Source organism: Chiloscyllium punctatum, chromosome 44, assembly GCF_047496795.1.
Source record: "Chiloscyllium punctatum isolate Juve2018m chromosome 44, sChiPun1.3, whole genome shotgun sequence".
Classification (NCBI taxonomy): domain Eukaryota; kingdom Metazoa; phylum Chordata; class Chondrichthyes; order Orectolobiformes; family Hemiscylliidae; genus Chiloscyllium; species Chiloscyllium punctatum.
The window spans coordinates 64,572,801-64,596,309 of record NC_092782.1 but is presented as its reverse complement, the minus strand read 5'-3'; the positions used below and the strand labels follow the sequence as shown (position 1 = coordinate 64,596,309).

Here is a 23,509-nt window from a genome sequence, read left to right as displayed (position 1 = left end):
GAATTAGCTATGTGAATGACTAATTTATCAAACATTAAAAGTACTGGCTGAAAGAATATCGACCAAGAAAGGAGAAGAACTTGCTTCTACTCCTTCAACTTTTGTGCATTTGAACAAATCCCACACCTTCCTCTAATTATGCAGCATTCCTTTCATCACAATGTTGCAGCTTAACTTTGGGTTGGAAGTTTTTTTGAGATTTAAATTCATAACCTTCAGAAAAAGAAATGTATGTGCTCCTAAACAAGATGAATCTAATTGATAGTGATTATCAAATGTTTTGTTGAAACAGTTTAGAACATCAGAACTCAAGGTCTGTCAGTAGACATTGCCTTGCAGAAAGTTTTTATTTTGATTGTACATAACTTACTATCTAACTTCTAAAACAATATTTAATAGCCAAACTATCAAAGGGGAGGGAAGATGTCTGTACATGTTGACAGTTCATGTCTATGTTGATGGAAGTTATTAGTACACTTTAGAGCACCTCAAGGATAATTTTAGCAATCTGTTTTCATGAAGCATTGTTTTATATTATGCAAATAAAGAACATTTGTCTGCATGCCACAGTGATAGTAATTGAAGGGCAGACATTTTAAATTTACTTTAATAACCTTCTGACATGTTTGTAATTATAATTTATAAATTACCTCAAGATATCTACTTGAAGCTGTAGTGATCATTAAGAATATGTCATCACCTAATTTTGGTTAAGAGAGGGTTACTCTCAGTCAATTAATCTGGTTCTCCTGCCTTCTGAAGAGTAATTTTCTGTAATAGAAAAGACGTGGAATCTGCCTAAATTGACAATCATTGATGCAGAATGATCAAACACTTGGCACTGCTTAATAACAGTATCACTGATGACAGCCAGTGAACTCTGAAAGCACACTGCTGCTCACAATCCAGGAGCAAAACAACAACTGTCCTATTATTCATAACATTTTCTGCAAAGGAATTGATACAAACCTACACTGGGCAGATCAAACAAAACACCAGAAGGCTTGACTTTGGTCTGAACTTTAAAACTTTTTTTAACAATAGTCAGCAGTAGGGAAACTAACAAGCCTGGCCTGAAAACGATTTCTCCCTTGTATATATCATCAAGAAACTTACTCAGGGGGAGAACTGGTGAAAACACTGGAAAGAAAGTGCATCGTTGGAGATAGATTTTTTTTCAAGGTAGAAATAATAAATATAATTTTGGAAATATTTCAATTTGTTACACAAAGGAAACAGGTTTCAAATGTGGATGAATAATATTTTTTCAGAATCATGACCCCCACATATCACATGGACTCTATCCCATGACCATTGTTTTTAACAGAATGCCTGGTCTAAAGTGGAAGTTTGATGTTCTCTGGGCTATTGATCCTGATTAGTTTGGACACAGGAGTCACTCTCACACCTCAGTTGTTCAGAAGGATGCAGGTTCAAGTCCAACTCCATTGTAGTGAGCACTAGGATCAATTCCATTTTTCAGAGATGCTGCTTTCTGAGTGATGTTAAACCAAAAGCTTGACTAACTACCAAACCAGGAGAAAGTGAGGACTGCAGATGCTGGAGATCAGAGCTGAAAATGCGTTGCTAGAAAAGCGCAGCAGGTCAGGCAGCATCCAAGGAGCAGGAGAATCGATGTTGATTCTCCTGCTCCTTGGATGCTACCCGACCTGCTGCACTTTTCCAGCAACACATTTTCAGCTACCTACCAAACCAGGCATTCAAAAAAATCCCATTACAGTTTTTAGATAATGATCAGGGAAGGTCTCCCTGTCCTCTTGGCCCACTTTTGTTTATCCCTCAATCAACGTCACTGAAACAAATGATTGCGGATATTGGAAATCTGAAACAAAATTAGAAATTGCTGGAGGCTGCCAGATCTGCTGAGATTCCCCAGAAATTTCTGTATTTGTCACAGAAACACAATTGCTTGATTACTATCACATTGCTGATCCTCTCCAGTTTTCAATGTACTTGGTTAATGGGCAAATACTGAACGTTTCAAAATGAAAGAAGTTATTGGAACAAAGTTCTTATGAGTTTGTTAGCACTTTTCTTACATACAGAAACAAATTCTCTTTTTGTTCCATGTGTAACATTTCATCCTTACTGTATCTAATTGTTTGAAATCAATCCTCATCTCACCATATCCTGTCCTCAATGATTTATTTACATTGACTCCCAAAACTTATCTTGTCTCAATGTTTTTAGTTACTGCCTTTTCATTTCTCTTTACTGGACTTATGCACAACAATGAGAATATATTTCTTTTCTCAATAAAATGTAGAAAGGAACTAAATCACTACACCAATTAATCTCAGCAGATTACATTGTGCTTTAAGAATCTGTTGTGTGGGAGTGTGGTTCGACTATTAAGTGATTGTACTTTGTTTTATAGAAACTGCAAGCTTTTTCTATTTTTTTACAACATGATTTGTTTTCTCCTTTAATGTCACAGATCATGGCAAAGATTTACCATGCTGCTACAGGGACATTTTCAGCTCCCAAACCCACATACATAGCTCAGGCACTTTCATCTACATTTTTGAAGGGTCTAACCGAGCAATGGCAGAGAGTAGCTGAAGTTCTAGCAGAGGAGGTAAGCTCCTAAAGCTGAGGGCTGCCTAGTGAAGCCTCCAGCAATAACACATCAGCATCCTGACCAGCTGAGGAGGGAGCTTCTTGATGAAGGAGGAGAGGGAGCCTCAACATGAGGCACTCTCTGCATCAAAGGATTTTTTTTAAACATTTTGAGCACCCACGGCTGCCTGGTTATGATCACAGATGGACGACCTGTCAATGGGATACCCTGCTGTGCTGGGTGACCAGGATTGGTGTGGATGTTCTGAAGAAGGGTCAATGGACCTGAAACGTTAACTCTGATTATGTCCACATATGCTGCCAGATCTGTTGAGCTTTTCCAGTAATTTCTGTTTTGTTTCTGATGTGTGTGGGGTCCCACAGCCCTGCTCTACATGAGGCAGCCATGGAGTCCAGGCTCATGTCTCTGGCCTGGTTTCTCAATTGGAAATCCCAGGTAGTGCGGGAACTTTGTCAGTCCTATAATTGGCTCTAATTGCCTTCAAGTGTCTACAAGTGACTTCTATCTTCACCATGTCAGCATGCCAGTCATTGGTGCAGAATTTCAGCTTCATCTACCTTCATTTCCATCCCTGACCCAGTCAGCCCAATGTGATTGGAAAGATTGTTGAATCTGGAAAAATATTAATCTATAAAGTTTCAAAACTAAGGATCACAAAGAGATGGAAGAGAAGTTGAGATGGGTGGAAACGTTAGAAACTTTAGACAATAAAATGCAAAGTTATAGCTCATAAATTAAAAGGGGCAGGATACAAAATTAGTTGAGTGACAGGAAACAGAGAGTAGTGGTTAATGGATATTTTTGGACTGGCGGAAGATTTCCTATTCTATTCTAGTCTGGTATATGGGCATCGCTGGCAATGCCAGCATTTATCGCCCAACTCTAATTGACTTTGAACTGAGTGAAGTGCTCAGTCATTCTAGACAGCTGTAATGTCTACAGTACAACCTCGATTATCCAAAAATCAATTATCTGAATTTCGGATTATCCGAACAAGATCTCAAGGTCTCGATCTTTGGGTAAACTCTGTTATCCAAACATTCAATTATCCGAACAAAATACTCCCCACCCGTGTTGTTTGGATAATCAAACTTGCCCTGTAAATCATATCGCTATGGCTCTGGAGTCACAGGTAAGCCAGACCAGGAAGGATGGCAGTTTCTTTCCCTGAATAATTCCCTGGATAATTGAATCCCTACAGTGTGGAAACAAGCCATTCTGTCCTCCGACTCCACACTGACCCTCCAAAGAGTAACCCATCCAGACCAATTCCACCTACCCTATATTCACCCCTGACTAATGCATCTAACCTACATATCCCTGAACACTATGGGCAATTTTGCAAGGCAATTCACCCTAACCTGCACATCTTTGTATTGTGGGAGGAAACCAGAGCACCTGGAGGAAACCCACACAGACACAGGAAGAATGTGCACACAGACCAATATTTACTTAGTACAAATTTCACTATCTGCCATGATGGGTTTAAAACTCAAGTCTCTAGAACGTTCTGGAATCTGGGATCAGGGGCATTTGCACTATGTCACCTCCTCCCCAATTAATGAAGATTAACATAGAGAAGTGCTCGTGAAGCACATCTTTCTCTTTATTAAATTTTCTGAACAAAAATAATTGATGATTCATATCCTGTGAGAGATATTTGTATCTTTAATCGGCAGCACTGAGCAGAGACTGCACATCTCTGATTGGCAAATCTCACAGTTGGCATCCAAAACTGGTCCAGATGCTGATTACAGGGCTTCTTGTGGCACTGTACAGTGAAACTTTTGTTGCTACATCAGCAGAATAACTCCTGTGGAGGCAAAATGTACAAAAACAGTGTGTCTCCCTGGAGGATGCTGGAAAGCAGCATAGATCTCTGAGTATCTCCTGCCAGATAGAAGAGTTTATTTGTAGATTTTTCCTTTGGAATATTTTGTTAGGAACATTATATACTGAAACTACTACAGCAATGTTCCCTCAGGAGATAAATTGCTTCCTTTTGTTCAGACCTGACCCTGCTTTTTTCAAACCTTTCTTTCAGAGAGGTTCTTTTACAAAAGTATTCTGTACCAATCTTTAATTTGCAGCTCAAAGATTGAAATAAAATTTCTAAAAACCCTTTATATTAATCAATGCCTGAGATATTGATAATGATCCTTACATGGGTTTGTATTTTCAAAATATATAATTAACTAAAAGCAGGAAGACATCTGCATGGAAAATAACAGGTGAAAGTATCAGATGAACATTCTTTCTGACATTGAGTATAACCTTAGAATATGCTTGATGGAAAATTGCTCTGTCTGCAATTTTAATCACATGTAAATCACTTGGCTGTTTCTATACTAGGATTGATTTGGCAGACAATCAAAATGCATCCTCCTGCCCTTTCAATTTTTAAAATCATGCTTTTACAGGTGTTGAAAAAAGATCTTTCTCTGATAGCCACAATCTTGAATTTTGCTGCATTACTTTTTCAAATTAAATGAAATGTGGTATGCATATCTCTTTCCCATTGTCATTAATCTGGAATAATTTCACTGAAACACATAACCGCAGCAATGTTAAAAATAGGAACTGTGGTCTAAATATGCCAATGTATATTGTAGCCATATGTGCTGGACTGGCAATGTCTGGGCACCAGAAAAGGAAAAAGTATCCTGGGTCTTTGGCAGACCCTATGGTGACATTATGATTAAACTAAAGCGCTGGCAATTTTCTGCTTTTTCATTTGGCAGCCCAGGAAGTCCACCCATTAAATGAATAACAGGAAACGGTGGGCTGAAGGGTGTGAAGTGGAAACTCCAAGCCAAAGAGTTTAAACAAAACTGATTTAAAAAATATAAACATACCACAATACAACTTCATTAGACAAACATTTTCTAATCAAAGCACCAGGAATGATAATAGCTAATGCCTCCAGATGTGTCTTCTGGCGATTGACTAGAGTTCACTTTGTACACCAACACTGTTGGTGGTGTGTGGTTTATCAGTACAGAGTACTATTTTGAGAAGTTATTTATATCTATTTTCCTTTGCAACAGAAAAATGGGAACATTTGTTCAGCATCACTGCTTCCCTCACCCTCATTATCTTCCTCTGTATTGGTTTTAGCATCAGTTCATGGCCAAGCTCTTTCAATGAAACTTGCAAAAAGAAACAGAAACAGAGAAATAGAAACATAAACAGAAACTGCTGGAAAATCTCAGCAGGTCTGGCACCATCTGTGCAGAGAGATCAGAGTTAATGTTTCTGGTAGAGTAACCCTTCTTCAGAACTTGAATCACTTGACCCGAGACATTAACTCTGATCTCTCTCCGCAGATGCTGCCAGACCTGCTGAGATTTTCCAGCAATTTCTGTTTTGTTTGATTTCCAGCATTTGCAGTTCTTTTGGTTTTTATTGCATAAGAGAAAGCTGTTTATGCTAGCTGCAAGTCTTCACTAATTTCCAACAGTTTCTGACTGATCACAGTGTTTATATTGCACCTGGTGATAGGTAGTTACACTACTATCTCCATCATGATCACCCAAAATTTATCCTACAGTGCAGGACAAAGAAGTGAAAGTGATAGCAAGATAGCACATGGAGGCAAAAGGAATGGACAAGCTCTCCTCTCATCATCTGCTGGTGGCTGTATAAGATTGTAGCCTGCCCAATTGTTGGAGAATGGTTTATGGCCGTGGAGAAATCAAAACACCAATAATAGCACCCAATGAACCATGCAAACACAGAGAGAGAACCACTTCATTGCTCATCCTCACTGCAGCAGATGGTCCCTTACTGAAGGAACTGAAGGTGACAGGAGCTATAGTGCCTCCATAGAGGAGAGAAACAAAATGACAAGCAAAATGTTTACAGGAAATGAGTCACCTGGTAAGGCCCACATATCCCTGCAAAATATAACTTTAATGTGTGGCTTGACCTACAGAAAGAACAAATTGGATTGCAACACCAGATGGTCGATTGCATTAACCGACCTTTGGTTTTCCTTCACATATAAATTGATCTCTTATTTTGATCACTGTCTTCATGTCTGGACTTCACTGGATGTGGTTATCAGATAATATTGTGTTGAAGTCAACAGTTGATTAAATACAAAATGAAAATGAAGCACTTGACAACAATGAGTCCTGTTAAGCCACCATGATGACTGAAGTACAATAATATCTTTAATGTTTGCTCCACACCCAACCTTATTAAAACCATAAGGAGATATGCAAACTGTATAGTTTGCAGAAAGACAGGCTTCTTTTGTTAGAATTATAATACAAACAGATCATCACAGAAAATGCATTAGACAAATAGAAAACAGGTGTAAGAGGGATTTTATTTTACCTCAGGTCGATGACCAACTTCAATGTAGGCACAGACTGGGTGAAAGGCTCCAGTTCCACAGGCATACAGGTGGCTTTGGTTATAATGCTGCAGGACCCGGATGAAGTTAGCACATTCTTTCTGTGTGAGAGATAACATGGAAGGAATTCAGGGGTCAATGCAAGTTGCTCTGTGGAACTGTCTTCGGCTCAAATTATTTCTTGAATGGTACTGACTATTCCAGGAATACATTCTGGCACCGTTAAGTCTTTCAGTTTCAATAGTATATCAGGTTTACTCCTTACATAGAACATTGAACATTACAATACAGGAACAGGTCCTTTGGCCCATCATGTCTGAGACAACACATGATGCCAATCTAAACTAATCCCATCTACCTGTACATGGTCCTTATCCCTGTATTCCATAAGATCATAAGACCATAAGACATAGGAGCAAAATTAGGCCATTCAGCCCATTGAGTCTGTTCCACCATTTGATCATGGCTAATTTTCTCAACCCCATTCTCCTGCCTTCTCCGCATAGACCTTGATCCCCTTTACAATCAATAACCTATTCTTCATTAATAAAAGCAAATTACTGCGGATGCTGGAATCTGAAACCAAAAGAGGTAATGCTGGAAAATCTCAGCAGGTCTGGCAGCATCTGTAAGGAGAGAAAAGAGCTGACGTTTCGAGTCTAACTGACCCTTTGTTAAAGCAGTTAGACTCAAAATGTCAGCTCTTTTCTCTCCTTACAGATGCTGCCAGACCTACTGAGATTTTCCAGCATTTTCTCTTTTGGTTACCTATTCATCATTGTCTTAATTACACTCTGTACCTTAGTCTCCATAGCCCTTTGCAGCAATGAGTTCCAGGCACCTACCACCCTCTGTATAAACTAACTTGCCTTGGATGTCCCCCTTAAACATTTCCCCTCTCTTTAAAATTATGCCATCCTGTAAAAAAGACTCTATCCATTCCTCTCATCATTTTATATATTTCTATCAGGTCATCACTCAGCCTTCAACGCTCTAGAGAAAACAACCCAAGTTTGTCCAACCTTTCCTTGAATCTAATACACTTCAGTCCAGGAAACATCCTGGTAAACCATTTCTGTAAGCTCTCCAAAGCCTTCATATCCTTGTGACCAGAACTGCAAACAAAAGTGCAAAAGCCACCCAACTAATGTCTTTCTTGTCAACTTTTATACTCAATGCCTTAATCGATGAAAGCAAGCATGCCATATATCTATTTGACCACCTTATCCAATTGTATTGTCACTTTCAGGGAGCTATGGACTTGCATAGCTATGGACTAAGATCCCTCTGTATATCAGTGTTCCGAAAAGGCCTGCCATTTACTGTATAGTTTCCTATTACTTTATATTCCTATAGTTTCCCGAAGTGCATCACTGCACATGTCCACATTAAACTCCACCTGCCATTTCTTCACAAAAACACTTTCTAACTGCTCTATATCCTGCTTTATCCTTTAAGAAACCTCCTCACTCTCCACAACTTGTCTTGTAATAAATAATGCAAAGCTGGAAAATGGTGAGTCTGATGTCAGTGATGGTTACGTTGAGAGATAGTAGTTACATGCACTTGGAGAGGGTCTATTTCCATGCTGTATGACTCGATGACTCCATGTCCATTCTTATTGCCCATAATAGCTTCAAAATAAAACTACCTGATGAAGCTATGTCTAATAATAACTCCACAGTCTAACAGTGCACACAAAATAAACATCAGAACCACAAGGAGATAAGATCACTATTGTTTTCATAGAGATAAACATTGCACTGTCTTGGCTTGGCTGATACAGAAATTGACACAGATGAGCCTGCCACCTACACTAAAAACTTTGAATTGGAGAAATCAACTATTTTTAAGGGAAAATATTGCTGTCAATTATATTGCCATCTGGGATTTTATGCTTAAGACACAGCTGTTGGAATGTAGAAGAATTGCACAGATGGTGAATATATTTTCAACGTAGTCCATTTACCAGGCAGCTGATCGATTGCTTACACAGTAGTCCAGACCTACATGAGAACTTGTAGCTTGGTCCTAGTATGTTCACAGTGTAGCCTGTTATTATAGGGATGAGTTGCCGGGAAGTTGCAGCAAAACCATGCAATAGAACCCTCTCCTGGGCAGTGCAACTGAACCACATCCATAACCCACCACTTAATAAATAAATGGCAACTGCAAATGTGCTGTTTCATTGTGGCCTTGATCACTCCTGCCTCTTAAACTGAACCAAAACCTGCTGATGAGTAAAGGCTATTTAATTAAAGGGCAAGGATGAGAATATTTTATTGAAAGTGTCAGCATAGCAGTAGAATAACGAAAGTTAATCCAACATAACAGCACTGTATTTAGTCAAATAGACAAAATATGAGTGATAAGCTGCAGATTGTTTGATGGTATAAATATATTTGGAGAGACTTTTAAAAAATTTATAAATTTTTTGCTCAGATTATTATAAAATAATAAATAACTTGCTGGATGGCACATGTACTAGGATAATTGGTTGATCCAGGTGATGATAAGGAACTGTGGAAGCATTCAGCCAGTGACAGTGATACCAGCAGTGAATCTGCAAGGACAAACGCCAGCAAAGTCCTGTGCATTGCCCTGTGAGAACATTGGGTGCATAACAGAATAGTCTCACCTAAAATGTCAACTTTTTCTTGAAAGAAAAGACTTGTTGCAGATGTTAGAATTTTAAAATATGCATACATAACTGTCAGCTGAAAAAATTACAATGGTAACTTCTCTAAAGACCTTTATTGGTTGGTTATCTCTTGTTGAATATCTACCAGAACCAGGAACAAGGCTGCAGAGGTTAAAGTGATGGTTACAATTCCAACAGGATCATTTATTAGCTTAACAGAGTATGTCAACCCTGAATAAAACCATTTGGTTATGTTCGGTTAGTGTTCACTTCTCCAGTTGAATTCTGTTATATTAGAGCACAGAGGGCAAAAAGACATGTTGGACCTTCAAGCTTGTTCCTTCCAGAGATGATGTATGTTTAAACAAGAATAAATCCTGTCTTTCTACAGCACCTTTCGTGACTACAGAACACCCAAAGTTTGTTTTCACAGCCAATGAAGTGCTTTTTGTCAGACACACCATTGTAAAGTAGGAACCAGATAATTAGGCACTTAGCAGCGTAAACAGGTATCTTTGTTGGCTGATGATTCAGAAAATTTCACCCAGGTTGGGTTTGCTGATGAGTATCTGCCTCCAAGACCCACCATCATCAGCTGCCTGCCCAGCAGCAGTGGGTAGCTAATTAGCAGCAAATCGGTGGCAAACTTAGGGACAATTTTAAATGTTCATTTTAAGCTTTTGTTTTAATCTGCTTTAATCTTCAGAAACACAAACATCTTGAAACACCACCTATAGTGACCATGCCTATCCCTCCCAACAGCCCAAAGCATCAAGTGTCCCCTTCCTGACACACTCACACCCTTTATTAGATGGGCTCCAAGAGGAGGAACTGTAAAACCTGTGCCCACACCTCCTCCCTCACCTCTATCCAAGGCCCTAAAGGAGCCTTCCACATCCATCAAAGTTTTACCTGCACATCCACTAATATCATTTATTGTATCCGTTGCTCCCGATGTGGTCTCCTCTACATTGGGGAGACTGGGCGCCTCCTAGCAGAGCGCTTTAGGAAACATCTCCGAGACACCCGCACCAATCAACCAAACTGCCCCGTGGTCCAACATTTCAACTCCCCCTCCCACTCTGCCGAGGACATGGAGGTCCTGGGCCTCCTTCACCGCCGCTCCCTCACCACCAGACGCCTGGAGGAAGAATGCCTCATCTTCCACCTCAGAACACTTCAACCCCAGGGCATCAATGTGGACTTCAACAGCTTCCTCATTTCCCCTTCCCCCACCTCATCCTAGTTTCAAACTTCCAACTCAGCACTGTCTCCTTGACTTGTCTGGACTTGTCCGACCTGCCTATCTTCTTTTCCACCTATCCACTCCACCCTCTCCTCCTTGACCTATCATCTTCATCTCCTCCCCCACTCACCCATTGTACTCTATGCTACTCTCTCCCCACCCCCACCCTCCTCTAGCTTATCTCTCCATGCTTCAGGCTCACTGCCTTTATTCCTGATGAAGGGCTTTTGCCCAAAACGTCGATTTCGCTGCTCGTTGGATGCTGCCTGAACTGCTGTGCTCTTCCAGCACCATTAATCCAGTATTTGCTTTCCAGCATCTGCAGTCATTGTTTTTTACCTCCAAGAGGAAGCCTGTCCATTGGCTCCCTCCAGGTAGATTATGCAGATCGGTTAATCTCAGGAATCTATGGTCCTCATGCCTCTTCAAACATTAAAGCACAAGTTTCCAGCCATGACTCCATGCCATTCATGTACTGTCCAAGTGATAACATACAACTGTTCCAGATTTACAAGTTATCAAACAAAATAATAGTGTATTCATCCTCGTACCTTCACTTCTTGCTCAACAGAACTGAAATCACCCCCAACTATATATACCCAACGGCCCAAAGCCAACCTCAAAATGCTAACTTCACTTGCACATTTCCTATATTATGCAGATCATTGGAACTTCCAAATCTACTCTTGATCAGACAGAGATCAACATTCCATTTGAAATACACCAACAGCTGGTGTCTCTTGGATCCTGTTCTGTGTAAGCATTATTCTGTGGTCCACATACAGCTGGTTCTAATCTGATTTGCTCGGCTCTTCAAGTTCTGTGCTCAACAACAGATCAAATAGTTTCAGTTACTTCCACAGACGGTGGTTGTAGATGGAAAGTATTCAGCCTGGAGCTCGGTGACCAGTGATGTTCCACAGGGATCTGTTCTGGGACATCTGCTGTTTGTGATTTTTAGAAATGACTTGGGTGAGGAAGTGGGTTAGTAAGTTTGCCGATGACATGGAGGTTGGTGTAATTGTGAATAATGTGGAGAGCTGTTGTAGGTTCCAATGGAATATTGGCGGGATGCAGAGCCAGGCTGAGAAGTGGCAGATGGAGTTCAACCTGGAAAAGTGTGAAGTCATTCATGTTGGAAGGTCAAATTTGAAGGCACAATACACGGTTAAAGAGAAGATTCTTAGCAGTATGGAAAATGGGGGATCTTGGGGTCCATATTCATAGATCCCTAAAAAGTTGCCACCCAAGTTGAGAGGGTTGTTAAGAAGGCGTATGGTGTGTTGGCTTTCATAAGCAGGGGAATTGAGTTCAAGAACTGCAAGGTTGCACTGCAGCTCTATAGAACCCTGATTAGACCACACTTGGACTATTGTGTTTAGTTCTGGTCGCCTCATTATAGGAAGGATGTGAAAGCTTTAGAGAGGGTGCAGATGAATTTACCAGGATGCTGCCTGGACTGGAGGGCATGTCTTATGAAGAAAGGTTAAGGGAGCTAAGGCTTTTCTGACAGGAGCAAAGAAGGTTGAGGGGTGACTTGATAGAGGTGTACAAGAGGCATAGATAGAGTGGATAGCCAGAGACTTTTTCCCAAGGTGGAAATGGCTACCATGTGGGGGCATAATTCTAAGGTGATTGGAGGAAGGTTTAGGGGAGATGTTAGAGGTAGGTTGTTTATACAGAGAGTGGTGGGTGCATGGAATGCACTGCCAGCAGTGGTAGTAGAGTCAGTAACATTAGGGACATTAAGGCGACTCTTGGATAGGCACATGGATGATAGTAAAATGAAGGGTATGTCAGTTAGTTTGATCTTAGAGTAGGATACAATGTCGGCTAAACATTGAGGGCCGAAGGGCCTGTACTGTGCTGTACTGCTCTATGTTCCACATTCTTTATCATGAATTGAAACAAGTCCAGTTTGGGAAGTGTATTTGTGCTCAAAGTCCCAAAATCATTGCTATTGTTTTCTTCTGAAGCATCTTCAATAAATCCACACCCATTACATGAATAGGCAGAAAGCAGGAAAAGATTTAAGAATTACAACATTGCAAAATTTAAATTTTTGTTTCTTTCCTGCTTAATTGAAGAATGGACAATCATGTGGTTTAGAATGATCCATGATTTTAAGTTTCATTATAACTATTTTTGATTTGAGTAACTTCACAGGTGTTAGGAAAGGCTAAAGGTACAGTTCCCATACTCTTAGTGGACTTCTCTCTCATTGGAGAGAGATGACTGGTGGTGGTTTAACCTGAGAGTAACCACACCCCAAGTTAGGGGAGAGGTTGGGAAGGAGAGTCTTTCATGGTTACCTCAGCTGGTGTGGGAATTAAATCCATGCTGTATCCATTCTAAAGCAGAGCATTTAGCCCCTAATCGTTCCTATAGAAGGAAACATGACAACAGAGGGCAATTGAAGTGTAACAAATAAACTTGCAAATGCTAAGTAACTTGGGGATGTAGTGGGATAAATTTGTACTTAATATTAATGAAGTTATTCACTTGAGTTCTGAGGAAGGGTCACTCAACCAGAAACGTTAACTTTGGTTTCTCTCCACAGATGCTGCCAGACCTGCTGAGCTTTTCCTGCAATTTCTGTTTTTGTTTCTGATTTCCAGCATCTTCAGCTCTTTCAGTTTTTATTCACTTGAGGATGTACGAAAGTTGGCCAGGTCAATGAAATACCACACTTATTATATTTAATTGTATCTCACTGTAGTATTGAAACTTTGGTGAATTAATTACTTTGGTATTGTAACCATTACTTTATGGACAATATCACATATTCTCAACAAAATTCCTTCATTTTATAAAGTGGTATTAAGACTAAATGTATTTTAGTTAATAAAATTATACAGTAAGTTCAATCATATCTATGTGAATGAACAGAGGGACAGGGAACAGGGAAATAATTAATCGTAACATATTATCTCCAGTTATTATGTCTACATTATATTATGTAAGGCAAAATACAAAAATAGGAAAATTGATGTAAAAATGTGTGTTCCAACTAGCATTATATCAGCTACACTTGAAAGGACCTGTCATCTTCTCAATGAAGAGAGTAGATTGCAACTGAATCCTCTTGAATTCATCTGCACAAAGGAACTGCAGTTTTGATGCCCTGATCTTTTACAGAGCATAATAATGAACATTAACTCTGATTCCCTAGGCTTCTTTGATAGTTGGCTTGACAATCTTCAAGAATGCCATCTCTATATTGACCTGAACCATCTTTTCCTCTGATGCGCTTTGTACAATTAGGCAGGAACAAATTAATTTGTACTGAGAGAGCAGCTTTACTTTGTTGAAGATACCAGACATTTCCTTTAACACTTACCAAAACGTCAAGGAAGTTTTCTTAATGATAATTGGAATGCTTTGGCTAGAAAAGGATTTACATAAATCACGAAACCAGTGACAGCCTACACGAACATTTTTAGGAGGTAACACTCAAGCTAATCCCCAGACAAATGTTGAAGATCTGTAACACTGATTAGGGAGTGTCATACAAGCTTTCCTGCCCAGTTATAAAAACACGAACACATCTGTACAAACATGCTCCACACAGAAGCAAATTGGAAGAGAATAAAGCCATCTGGATGAGTACAAGAGCAGCTGGATTTAACGTTTGGTACAATGTTTAGGGAAAATGCATTTAAATTCGGTTTTGAATTCCTTGAATACGATGCTAGTTAATTTATTATAGCTTTGGCTTAATTAACCTAAAATAAATTTGACAAAAGCATCTTAAAACCTGTTTGCTACAAGCAACCTCAACATCAGACAGAGAGGCGCACACACAAGCTGATTAAGTGTTTTCCATTCATTTCCCTTTCCATTTAATTCTCTCGCTGACAAACACAGCTTGGCCATCTGGGACTGGGTTACAATACACTTTTCCTTTATTGCATTCTCTTCCATTGTGTGCCTCTGTTTGGACCCAGGCTTGGCTCTGTCAGTAATGCTGTTGTATCTGAGTTAAAGGATCATCACTTCTCCAAAGACTTGGGCACAAAATCCAGGCTGAAGTTTCACAGGGAATGCTGCACTGTCACGAGTGTCATTTTTAGACTGGAGAGGAAACAAAATTCTAACTTTCAGCCAACACTGGTCTCAATCTGTTTGTGGAAGTTTGCTGCATACAAATTGATCACTGTGTTCTCCATATTACAACAGTGAAAGATTTTATAAAAATGTGACTCTTTCTGTAGTTTTTTTCTACATTGTTCTGATGGCCTGATAGAAGTTGACAACCACACCCAAAAGGTGCACAACCCTCAGTCCATCCTCACAGAAATGAGTATTTGCATTTGGGATTTGGGGATGGAGATAAAGGAGTTGTAATATAGATGTGGTTATCTCTGTTGGCTGTATAGCTGGTGTGCAATACAAAGTGATGTCAACAGTATAAATTGAATTCCCACACCAGCTAGGGTTACCACAAAGTACTGTTCTTCTCAACCTCTCCCCTGACCCGAAGCATGACAACCCTGAAGTTTACTCACCACCAGTTGTCTATCTCTAATGAGAGAGGATGACAATGGCAGCTTCCCACCTTTTTTAGAGGGAGCTGTACAGGATGATCCAGAGCACAAGGCAGGAAGAGATGCAACTGACAATTCAAAAAACAGCTGCTTAACTGGGTGGTAATGAGGGGTGGGGGATACCTCTGTGCAGAGCACAGTTGGAGAAGATGGAATCTAAAAGTTTTGTTTACTGTCTCAGCTGAAAGATACCAGAAGTGGCAGTGCAGCAATCCATGTGAAATTTCAGCTTCTAAAGGAAAATTACTTTCTGCAGACTACTAACTTCTTAACAGGCAATGTTACACAGTGAGTGCTTGTGATATAAACTGCTCTGTAGTGGAGAGAGATATAATCATGGCTTTTAGAAGGGAATTGTATCAGGAGCTGAAGACAAAGACATTTACTATGTTAAATGGCTGGGGAGTGGGAACAATGAAGGTGTTCTTGTGTTGGATTAGAGTGGTGCTGGAAAAGCACAATAGTTCAGGCAGCATCTAAGGAGCAGGAAAATCGACGTTTTGGGCAAAAGTCCTTCATCCATTATTCCTGATGAAGGGCTTTTGCCTGAAACGTCGATTTTCCTGCTCCTTGGATGCTGCCTGAACTGTTGTGCTTTTCCAGCACCACTCTAATCCAGAATCTGGTTTCCAGCATCAGCAGTCATTGTTTTTACCTAGTGTTCTTGTGTTGTCACAGTCATTATCTCCACATGTACGATGACACATCTATGATACTAAAGTAGACCAGTACACAGCACTTGATTCCTGAAGAAGGGCTTATGCCCGAAAGGTCAATTCTCCTGCTCCTTGGATGCTGCCTGACCTGCTGCACTTTTCCAGCAACACATTTTTCAGCACAGCACTTTATCTCAAGATATATAGAATGGGCAGTCTGTGACTCCAACAACACTTAAAGGTTCTGGCCAATTAGCATCAAGCAGAAAGTAGGGATGTGACTGTCACTGGCTGGGCCCAGATTATTGCCTTGTCCCTAGTTGCCCCTTGAGAAGGTGGGGTGCCTCCTTGAACCGCTGCAGTCCATCTACTGTAGGTCAACCCACAATGCCCTTAGGGAGGGAAGTCCAGGGTTTTGACCCAGCGACACTGAAGGAATGGCAATATATTTCCAAGTCAGCATGGTGAGTGGCTTGGAGCGGAATTTGCAGAAAATCGTGTTCCCATAACCTTCTATCAGGCATCCCAGAGATGGAAATTCACAAAGTTAGGACAATATTACAATATTTCAAACTTAATTATGTTTGACAGACAAAGCATGGAGTATTCAACTGGTAGAAGGTAAGTTGATGTTAGGAAACATTTTTTTATGTTAAGTGATTTAATACCTGAACTAGTCTTAATGGGTGGGTTTGCAGAGATTTAAATGCATTGGGTTTTAGAGATTTCTGCCAAAGAATGAGTCAAAAGGATCGTTAGCTGTCTTCCTGTTTGTTCTATGTAGTGTTTTGTGCAGTCCTTGCATGGGATTTTGTATACTACATTGGTTTTGCTCATGTTGGGTATCGGGTCCTTCGTTCTGGTGAGTTGTTGTCTGAGAGTGGCTGTTGGTTTGTGTGCTGTTATGAGTCCTAGTGGTCGCAGTAGTCTGGCTGTCAGTTCGGAAATGCTCCTGATGTATGGTCAAACAGGAAGGCAGCTAACGATCCGTATCCATGAACACCAACTAGCCACGAAACGACACGACCAGCTATCCTTAGTAGCCACACACACAGATGACAAGCAACATGAATTCGACTGGGACAACACTACCATTATAGGGCAAGCCAAACAGAGAACAGCCAGGGAATTCCTAGAGGCATGGCACTCATCCACAGACTCTATCAACAAACACATCGACCTGGACCCAATATACCGGCCACTACAACGGACAGCTCGAACTGACAACCGGAAGCGGCAGAGACAGGCCACTATAAATGCCGGAGGAAACATCACAGAAGTGCTTCACAGGAGGCTCCCAAGCTCTGAGGATGTCACCTAGACAGGGGACGAAACGTTTGCAAGACAAATTCCCAGCTCAGCGAACAGAACCACAACAACGAGCACCCGAGCTACAAATCTTCTCCCAAACTTTGAATACTAATAATAGCTCAAAGAACCATTGCAACACAGCCCTGGTACAGAGCACACAGATTTGATAACTTACAGATGATCAGCTACAAACCTGGCTGCATTAGACTGCAGGCCATTTAACAGAAGCAAATGAACAGGGAGCAAGTTAAAGATCGAGCCCAAATGTTGACAGGGTTGAGTTGCGTGGGTGGGTGGAGTTCAGAATTTGGAAGAGGAAATTTGGTAGTTCTTGCAGATTTAATGCCACAGCATGCAATTCTTTACATTGCCAGGATCCTTGCTGTAACGTCAGCTGACTTGGCTTTGAATTAAGCATCAGCAAAAAGCACTTTTCCAGGACAAGGAAAACAGGCTACCGCCTGTGACTGGGAGCAGAGAGGGTGGTGGCAGGATCCTGAACCCTGAATCCAGGACTTTTGGGTAAAATACAGTGAGAGACCCACATGAAGGAGGATGGGAAACTGTTGGGTTAGGTAAAGCTCTCCTCCTTCTCTCAGCCAATAGCAGTGCTGGAAGGCCTTTCTTCCCTAAGCTGTCATCATCAACTCACCTGGAGCCGTCAGAATCTCAAAGGCCCAGCAAATGAGGCAGGCCATGTTTAAAGCTGGAAGACAGCTCCAATACAAGGTTTCCAGCCTGATGATAATATTTCATTGGGTAACTAGGCACCTAGAGCAGATTGGCTGCCTTCTTTGAACCCAGAAGTCAATGGAATGAAGATGAGCTGGTGTCACCTTTGAGATTTTGCTCAGTTTAACATCTAACTCAAATCATATTTTCTGGGAATTACAATTCACCCTGAATAGAATCAGAAATCTGAATAAAGAAACATAAAGTATGGAGGACACATGCAGGCCCCAGGTAGTACAGGGAAGGAAAGCTTCACAACACATACATTCAAAATAGTGCAAAATGTCACTGAAACAATATTCTTTTGTAGATACTAATTGACCTTCTGTGGTCTGTTGTAAAAGGAAATAGTTTCAAAAGGGTTAATGTTGAAGACTTCATTAAGTTCCACCTAATCTAATGTTGTCATACAGCCTGGTGTCAAAATGGACAGAAACATCTCCCAGCAGCCTTATTGTCATTAAGATGACAGAGGAGTTATCAACTCCCTGTCTCATTTGAAAGACTGTTTCTAACAGTGTAGTACCTCCTCTGTACTGATTCGAGCATAAAGGAGAACCCTAAAGCTTTCTGTAGGTATGTGAGGGATAAAAGGATGACTAGGGTGGGAATAGGGCCAGTCAATGACAGAAATGGGAAGTTGTGTGTGGACCCTGTGGAGATCAGAGAGGTGCAAAATGAATAGTTCTCCTGTGTTTTCACTTAGGAAAAGGAGAATATTTTGGAGGAAAAGACTGAGATACGGGCTATTAGATGACAAAGGATTGAGGTTAGTAAGGAGGAGGTGTTCTCAATTCTAGAAGGTGTGAAAGTAGACAAGTCCCCTGGCCGGATGGAATTTATCCAAGGATTCTCTGGGAACCTAGGGAGGAGATGGCAGAACCTTTGGCCTTGATCGTTGAGTCATCATTGTCTACAGAGGATTGGAGGATTGCAAATGTTGTGACCTTGTTCAAGAAGGGCAGTAGAGTTGACCTAGGTAATTATAGACCTTACATCTGTTGAAAAAAAGTTTTGGAAAGGATTATAAGAGATAGGATTTATAATCATATAGCAAGCAACAATTTGATTGGAGATAGTCAACATGGATTCGTCAAGGTTTCACAAACCTCATTGAGTTTTTGAGAAGGTGAGCAAACATGTAAGGTAGGGCAGTTGATGTTGTATACATGGACTTCATTAAAGCCTTTGATAAGATTCCACATGATAGGCTGTTGGAGAAAATGTGGAGGCATGGCACTGCGGGTGATTTAGCAGTTTGGGTTAGAAACTGGCTTTCTAAAAGAAGGCAGCGAGTGGTGGTTGATGGAAAATATTCAGCCTAGAGTCTGGTTACTTGTGGTGTGTCACAAGTATCTGTTTTAGGACCACTGCTGTTTGTCATTTTTATAAATGACTTTAACGCAGGCATAGGTGGATGGGTTAGTACTAAAGTCAGTTGAGTAGTGGACAGTGTGGAAGAATGTTACAGGTTGCAGGGGGACTTGGATAAACTGCAGAATTGGGCTGAGAGGTGGCAAATGGAGTTCAATGCAGCTAAATGTGATGTGACGCACTTTAGGAAGAATAACAGGAAGCAGAGTACTAGGTCAACAGAAAGATTCTTGGTAGTGTGAATGTGCAGAGAGATCTTGGTGTCCATGTACATAGATCCCTGAAAGTTGCCACCCAGGTCAATAGCACTGATAAGAAGGCATACAATGTGTTAGGTTTCATTGGTAGAGGAGGAGAAAGTGAGGACTGCAGATGCTGGAGATCAGAGCTGAAAATGTGTTGCTGGAAAAGTGCAGCAGGTCAGGCAGCATCCAAGGAGCAGGAGAATTGACGTTTCGGGCATGAGATGTCATGCTGCAACTGAACAAAACACTAGTGCGGCCACACTTGGAATATTGTGTACAATTCTGGTCGCCCCATTACGGGAAGGATGTGGAAGCATTGGGAAAGGTGCAGAGGAGATTTACCAGGATGTTGCTTGGTCTGGAGGGAAGGTCTTATGAGGAAAGGCTGAGAGACTTGAGTCCGTTCTCATTGGAGAGAAGAAGGCTAAGAGGGGATTTGATAGAGACATGCAAGATGATCAGAGGATTAGATAGGGTGGGCAGTGAGAGTCTTTTTCTCAGGATGATGATGTTGGCTTGTAAGAGGGGGCATAACTACAAATTGAGGGGTGATAGATTTAAGACAGATGTCAGAGGCAGGTTCTTTACCCAGAGAGTGGTAAGGGCCAATGTATTTAACTCAACCACATTAGGGACATTTAAATAGCCCTTGGATAAGCATATGGACGATTAGATTAGATTAGATTAGATTAATTTACTTACAATGTGGAAACAGGCCCTTCAGACCAACAAGTCCACACCGACCCGCCGAAGCGCAACCCACCCACACCCATTCCCCTACATTTACCCCTTTGCCTAACACTACGGACAATTTAACATGGCCAATTCACCTAACCTGCACATTTTTGGACTGTGGGAGGAAACCGGAGCACCCAGAGGAAACCCATGCAGACACGGGGAAATTGTGGGATAGTGTAGGGGGACAGGCTTAGATTAGTTCACAGGTCGGCGCAACATCGAAGGCTGAATGGCCTGTTCTGCGCTGTATTGATCTACATTCTATGTTCTCTGTTCTATGTATATTCCAGTTTCCCCAGTGACACGAGAACCCACAAACTTCTGATTCAGACACAAAGAGCAACTACTCCCAGCAGTCTTAGCAACAATAAGTAATGGGCGACTTTAACCTTTACTTAATTGTTATTATGTAATAAACGATATATTGTTCGAACAAGAACCTCTTCTTGTAAGACTCACTAGTGGTTGCTCCTCTGTTACTGTAATGTTAGACCCAGTCAGAAATACAAACAACAAAGAACTTTACAGCACAGGAACAGGCCCTTCAGCCCTCCAAGCCTGTACTGATCCAGATCCTCTATCTAAACCTATTTTCTAAGGATCTGTGTCCCTTTGCTCCCTGCCCATTCACGTATCTGTCTAGATACATCTTAAGTGACGCTATCATTCCTGCTCCTACCACCTCCGCTGGCAAAGCGCTCCGAACCCCCACCACCCTCTGCGTGAAGAACTTTCCATGCATATCTCCCCTAAACCTTTCCCTTCTCACTTTGAACTCATGACCCCTAGTAATTGAGTTCCCCACTCTGGGAAAAAGCTCCTTGCTATCCACCCTGTCAGTACCTCTCATGATTTTGTAGGCATCAATCAGGGCCCCCCCCTCAACCTCCTTCTTTCTAATGAAAACAATCCTAATTTACTCAAGCTTTGCTCATAGCTAGAACCCTCCATACCAGGCAACATCCTGGCAAACCTCTTCTGCACCCTCTCTAAAGTGTCCACATCCTACTTGTAATGTGGAACCCAGAACAGTACGGAGTATTCCAAATGTGGCCGAACCAAAGTCTTATACAACTGTAACATGACCTGCCAACTCTTGTAACTCAATACCCCATCCAATGAGGGAAAGCATGCCGTATGCCTTCTTGACCACTGTACTGACCTGCATTGCCACCTTAAGGGTACAATGGACCTGAACACCCAGATCGCTCTGTACATCAATTTTCTCCAGGTCATTTCCATTCCATGCTATTGAATTGCATCTCCGAAATGCACCACCTCACATTTGTCCGCATTTAACTCCATCTGCCATTTCTCTGCCCAATTCTCCAATCTATTTATATTCTGCTGTATTCTCTGACAGTCTTCATGATCTGCTACTCCACCAATCCTAGTGTCATCTGAAAACTTGCTAATGGGGTAGCCTATACCTTCCTCCAAATCATTTATGTATATCACAAATGATTGTGGTCCCAGCACGGATCCCTGTGGAACACCACTGGTCACAGATCTCCATTTTGAGAAACTCTCTTCCACTACCACTCTCTCTGTCTCCAGTTGTCTATCCATCGAGTTGGAACCACATGCAATCCCATGCAACTTCACCTTCTTCGTCAGCCTACCATGGAGAACCTTATCAAACACCTTACTGAAGTCCATGTATATGACATCTACATTCCTTCCCTCATTAATCAACTTTGTCACCGCTTCAAAGAATTCTATTAGGTTTGTAAGACATGACCTTCCCTGAACAAAACCATGCTGCCTATCACTGATAAGACCATTTTCTTCCAAATGGGTATATATCCTTTCCCTTTGTGTCTTCTCCAGCAGCTTCCCTACCACTGACCTCAGGCTCACCGGTCTGTAATTACCTGGATTGTCCCTGCTACCCTTCGTCAAGAAGGGGACAACATTAGTAATTCTCCAGTCCTCGGGGACCTCCACTGTGTTCAAAGAATAGAGGGTTAGGGTTAGAATGACCCCACAAATTCCACATGAACCTCTTTTATTGTTGAAAGATAGTTAAATACTTTGACAGAGCAAAATTACAAGAAGGTGATTTTAATGAAAAAGACAATTTCATTCCAATAGCTGAAACATTTATTTTGTTTCTAGATTTATTATAGTTGATAACCTTCTCCATCTGGTTAGTTTATCTGTGGAATGAATATTAATAACACATTTTTCTCAGTCTGGAAACCAGATGGAAAGTGAAACATGATTGTACAGTGAGATTGAATGGATGGCAGGGACAGTATAATGAATATTTCATGCCAATTGTTGTAATTCACCTGATCAACATGAAGCAATCCTGTGACCAAACAGATTCTTAATCACCTTTTAAACTGAGAATCATTTAGTAGTTTGATGTTGTTTTAACCAGATTGACATGATTTGACTCAATTTGTTTTATTCAAAATTAGATGGAAATAATTGAATTGTTGTGGACTATGTCTTCACTGGGCTCACATGCTAAAAGTAGGGGTATCTGGAACAGAAAGCACTATTAGATTGTAAACATACACAAAAACAGAAGTTGCTGGAAAAGCTCAGCAGGTCTACCACCATCTGTGAAGAGAAAGGAGAGTTAATGTTTCAGATCCAGTGACCCTTCCTCAGAACTGATGGTCACTCGGAAAGTGTTGGTTTATATGCAGAAAATAGGTTGGAAAGAGGGGGTAAAAGAGTAAATGATAGGTGGGGATAAAGCCCAAAGAGAGAGAAGAGCAGTTGGACAGACAAAGGAGTGGATAACATTCTGGCTGGGACGGTGAATAGCTCTGAATGAAGACTGTTAGTGACTAACAATAGGGAGTATGTAATGGCAGATTATGTGATTACAAGGCCTGTTGTTTGGGGATCGGGGCTAGAACGTGGGAGATTTCAGGCCTGAAAATTATTGAACTCAATATTGAGTCCAGAGCGCTGCAGGGTCCCCATGTGGAAAATGAGGTGCTGTTCTTCCAACTTGTGCTGAGATTCACTGGAGCGCTACAGCAAGCCTGAGACAGAGATGTTGGCCAGGAAACAGGGTGGGGTATTAAAGTGTTAGGC

The 23,509-nt window shown here is 41.1% G+C and overlaps 1 protein-coding gene across 7 annotated transcripts in view; it reads right to left on the bottom strand.

The window, feature by feature from the left end:
• The window catches only part of LOC140467039 (semaphorin-3A-like), a 436,589-nt gene that overhangs the window by 115,935 nt on the left and 297,145 nt on the right, over window positions 1-23,509 (bottom strand). For all 7 annotated transcript variants that reach the window (XM_072563099.1, XM_072563101.1, XM_072563098.1 and 4 more), the window contains one exon: window positions 6,944-7,063. In XM_072563099.1, the coding sequence (XP_072419200.1) occupies window positions 6,944-7,063 (120 nt within the window). The remainder of the gene's footprint in view (window positions 1-6,943; window positions 7,064-23,509) is intronic.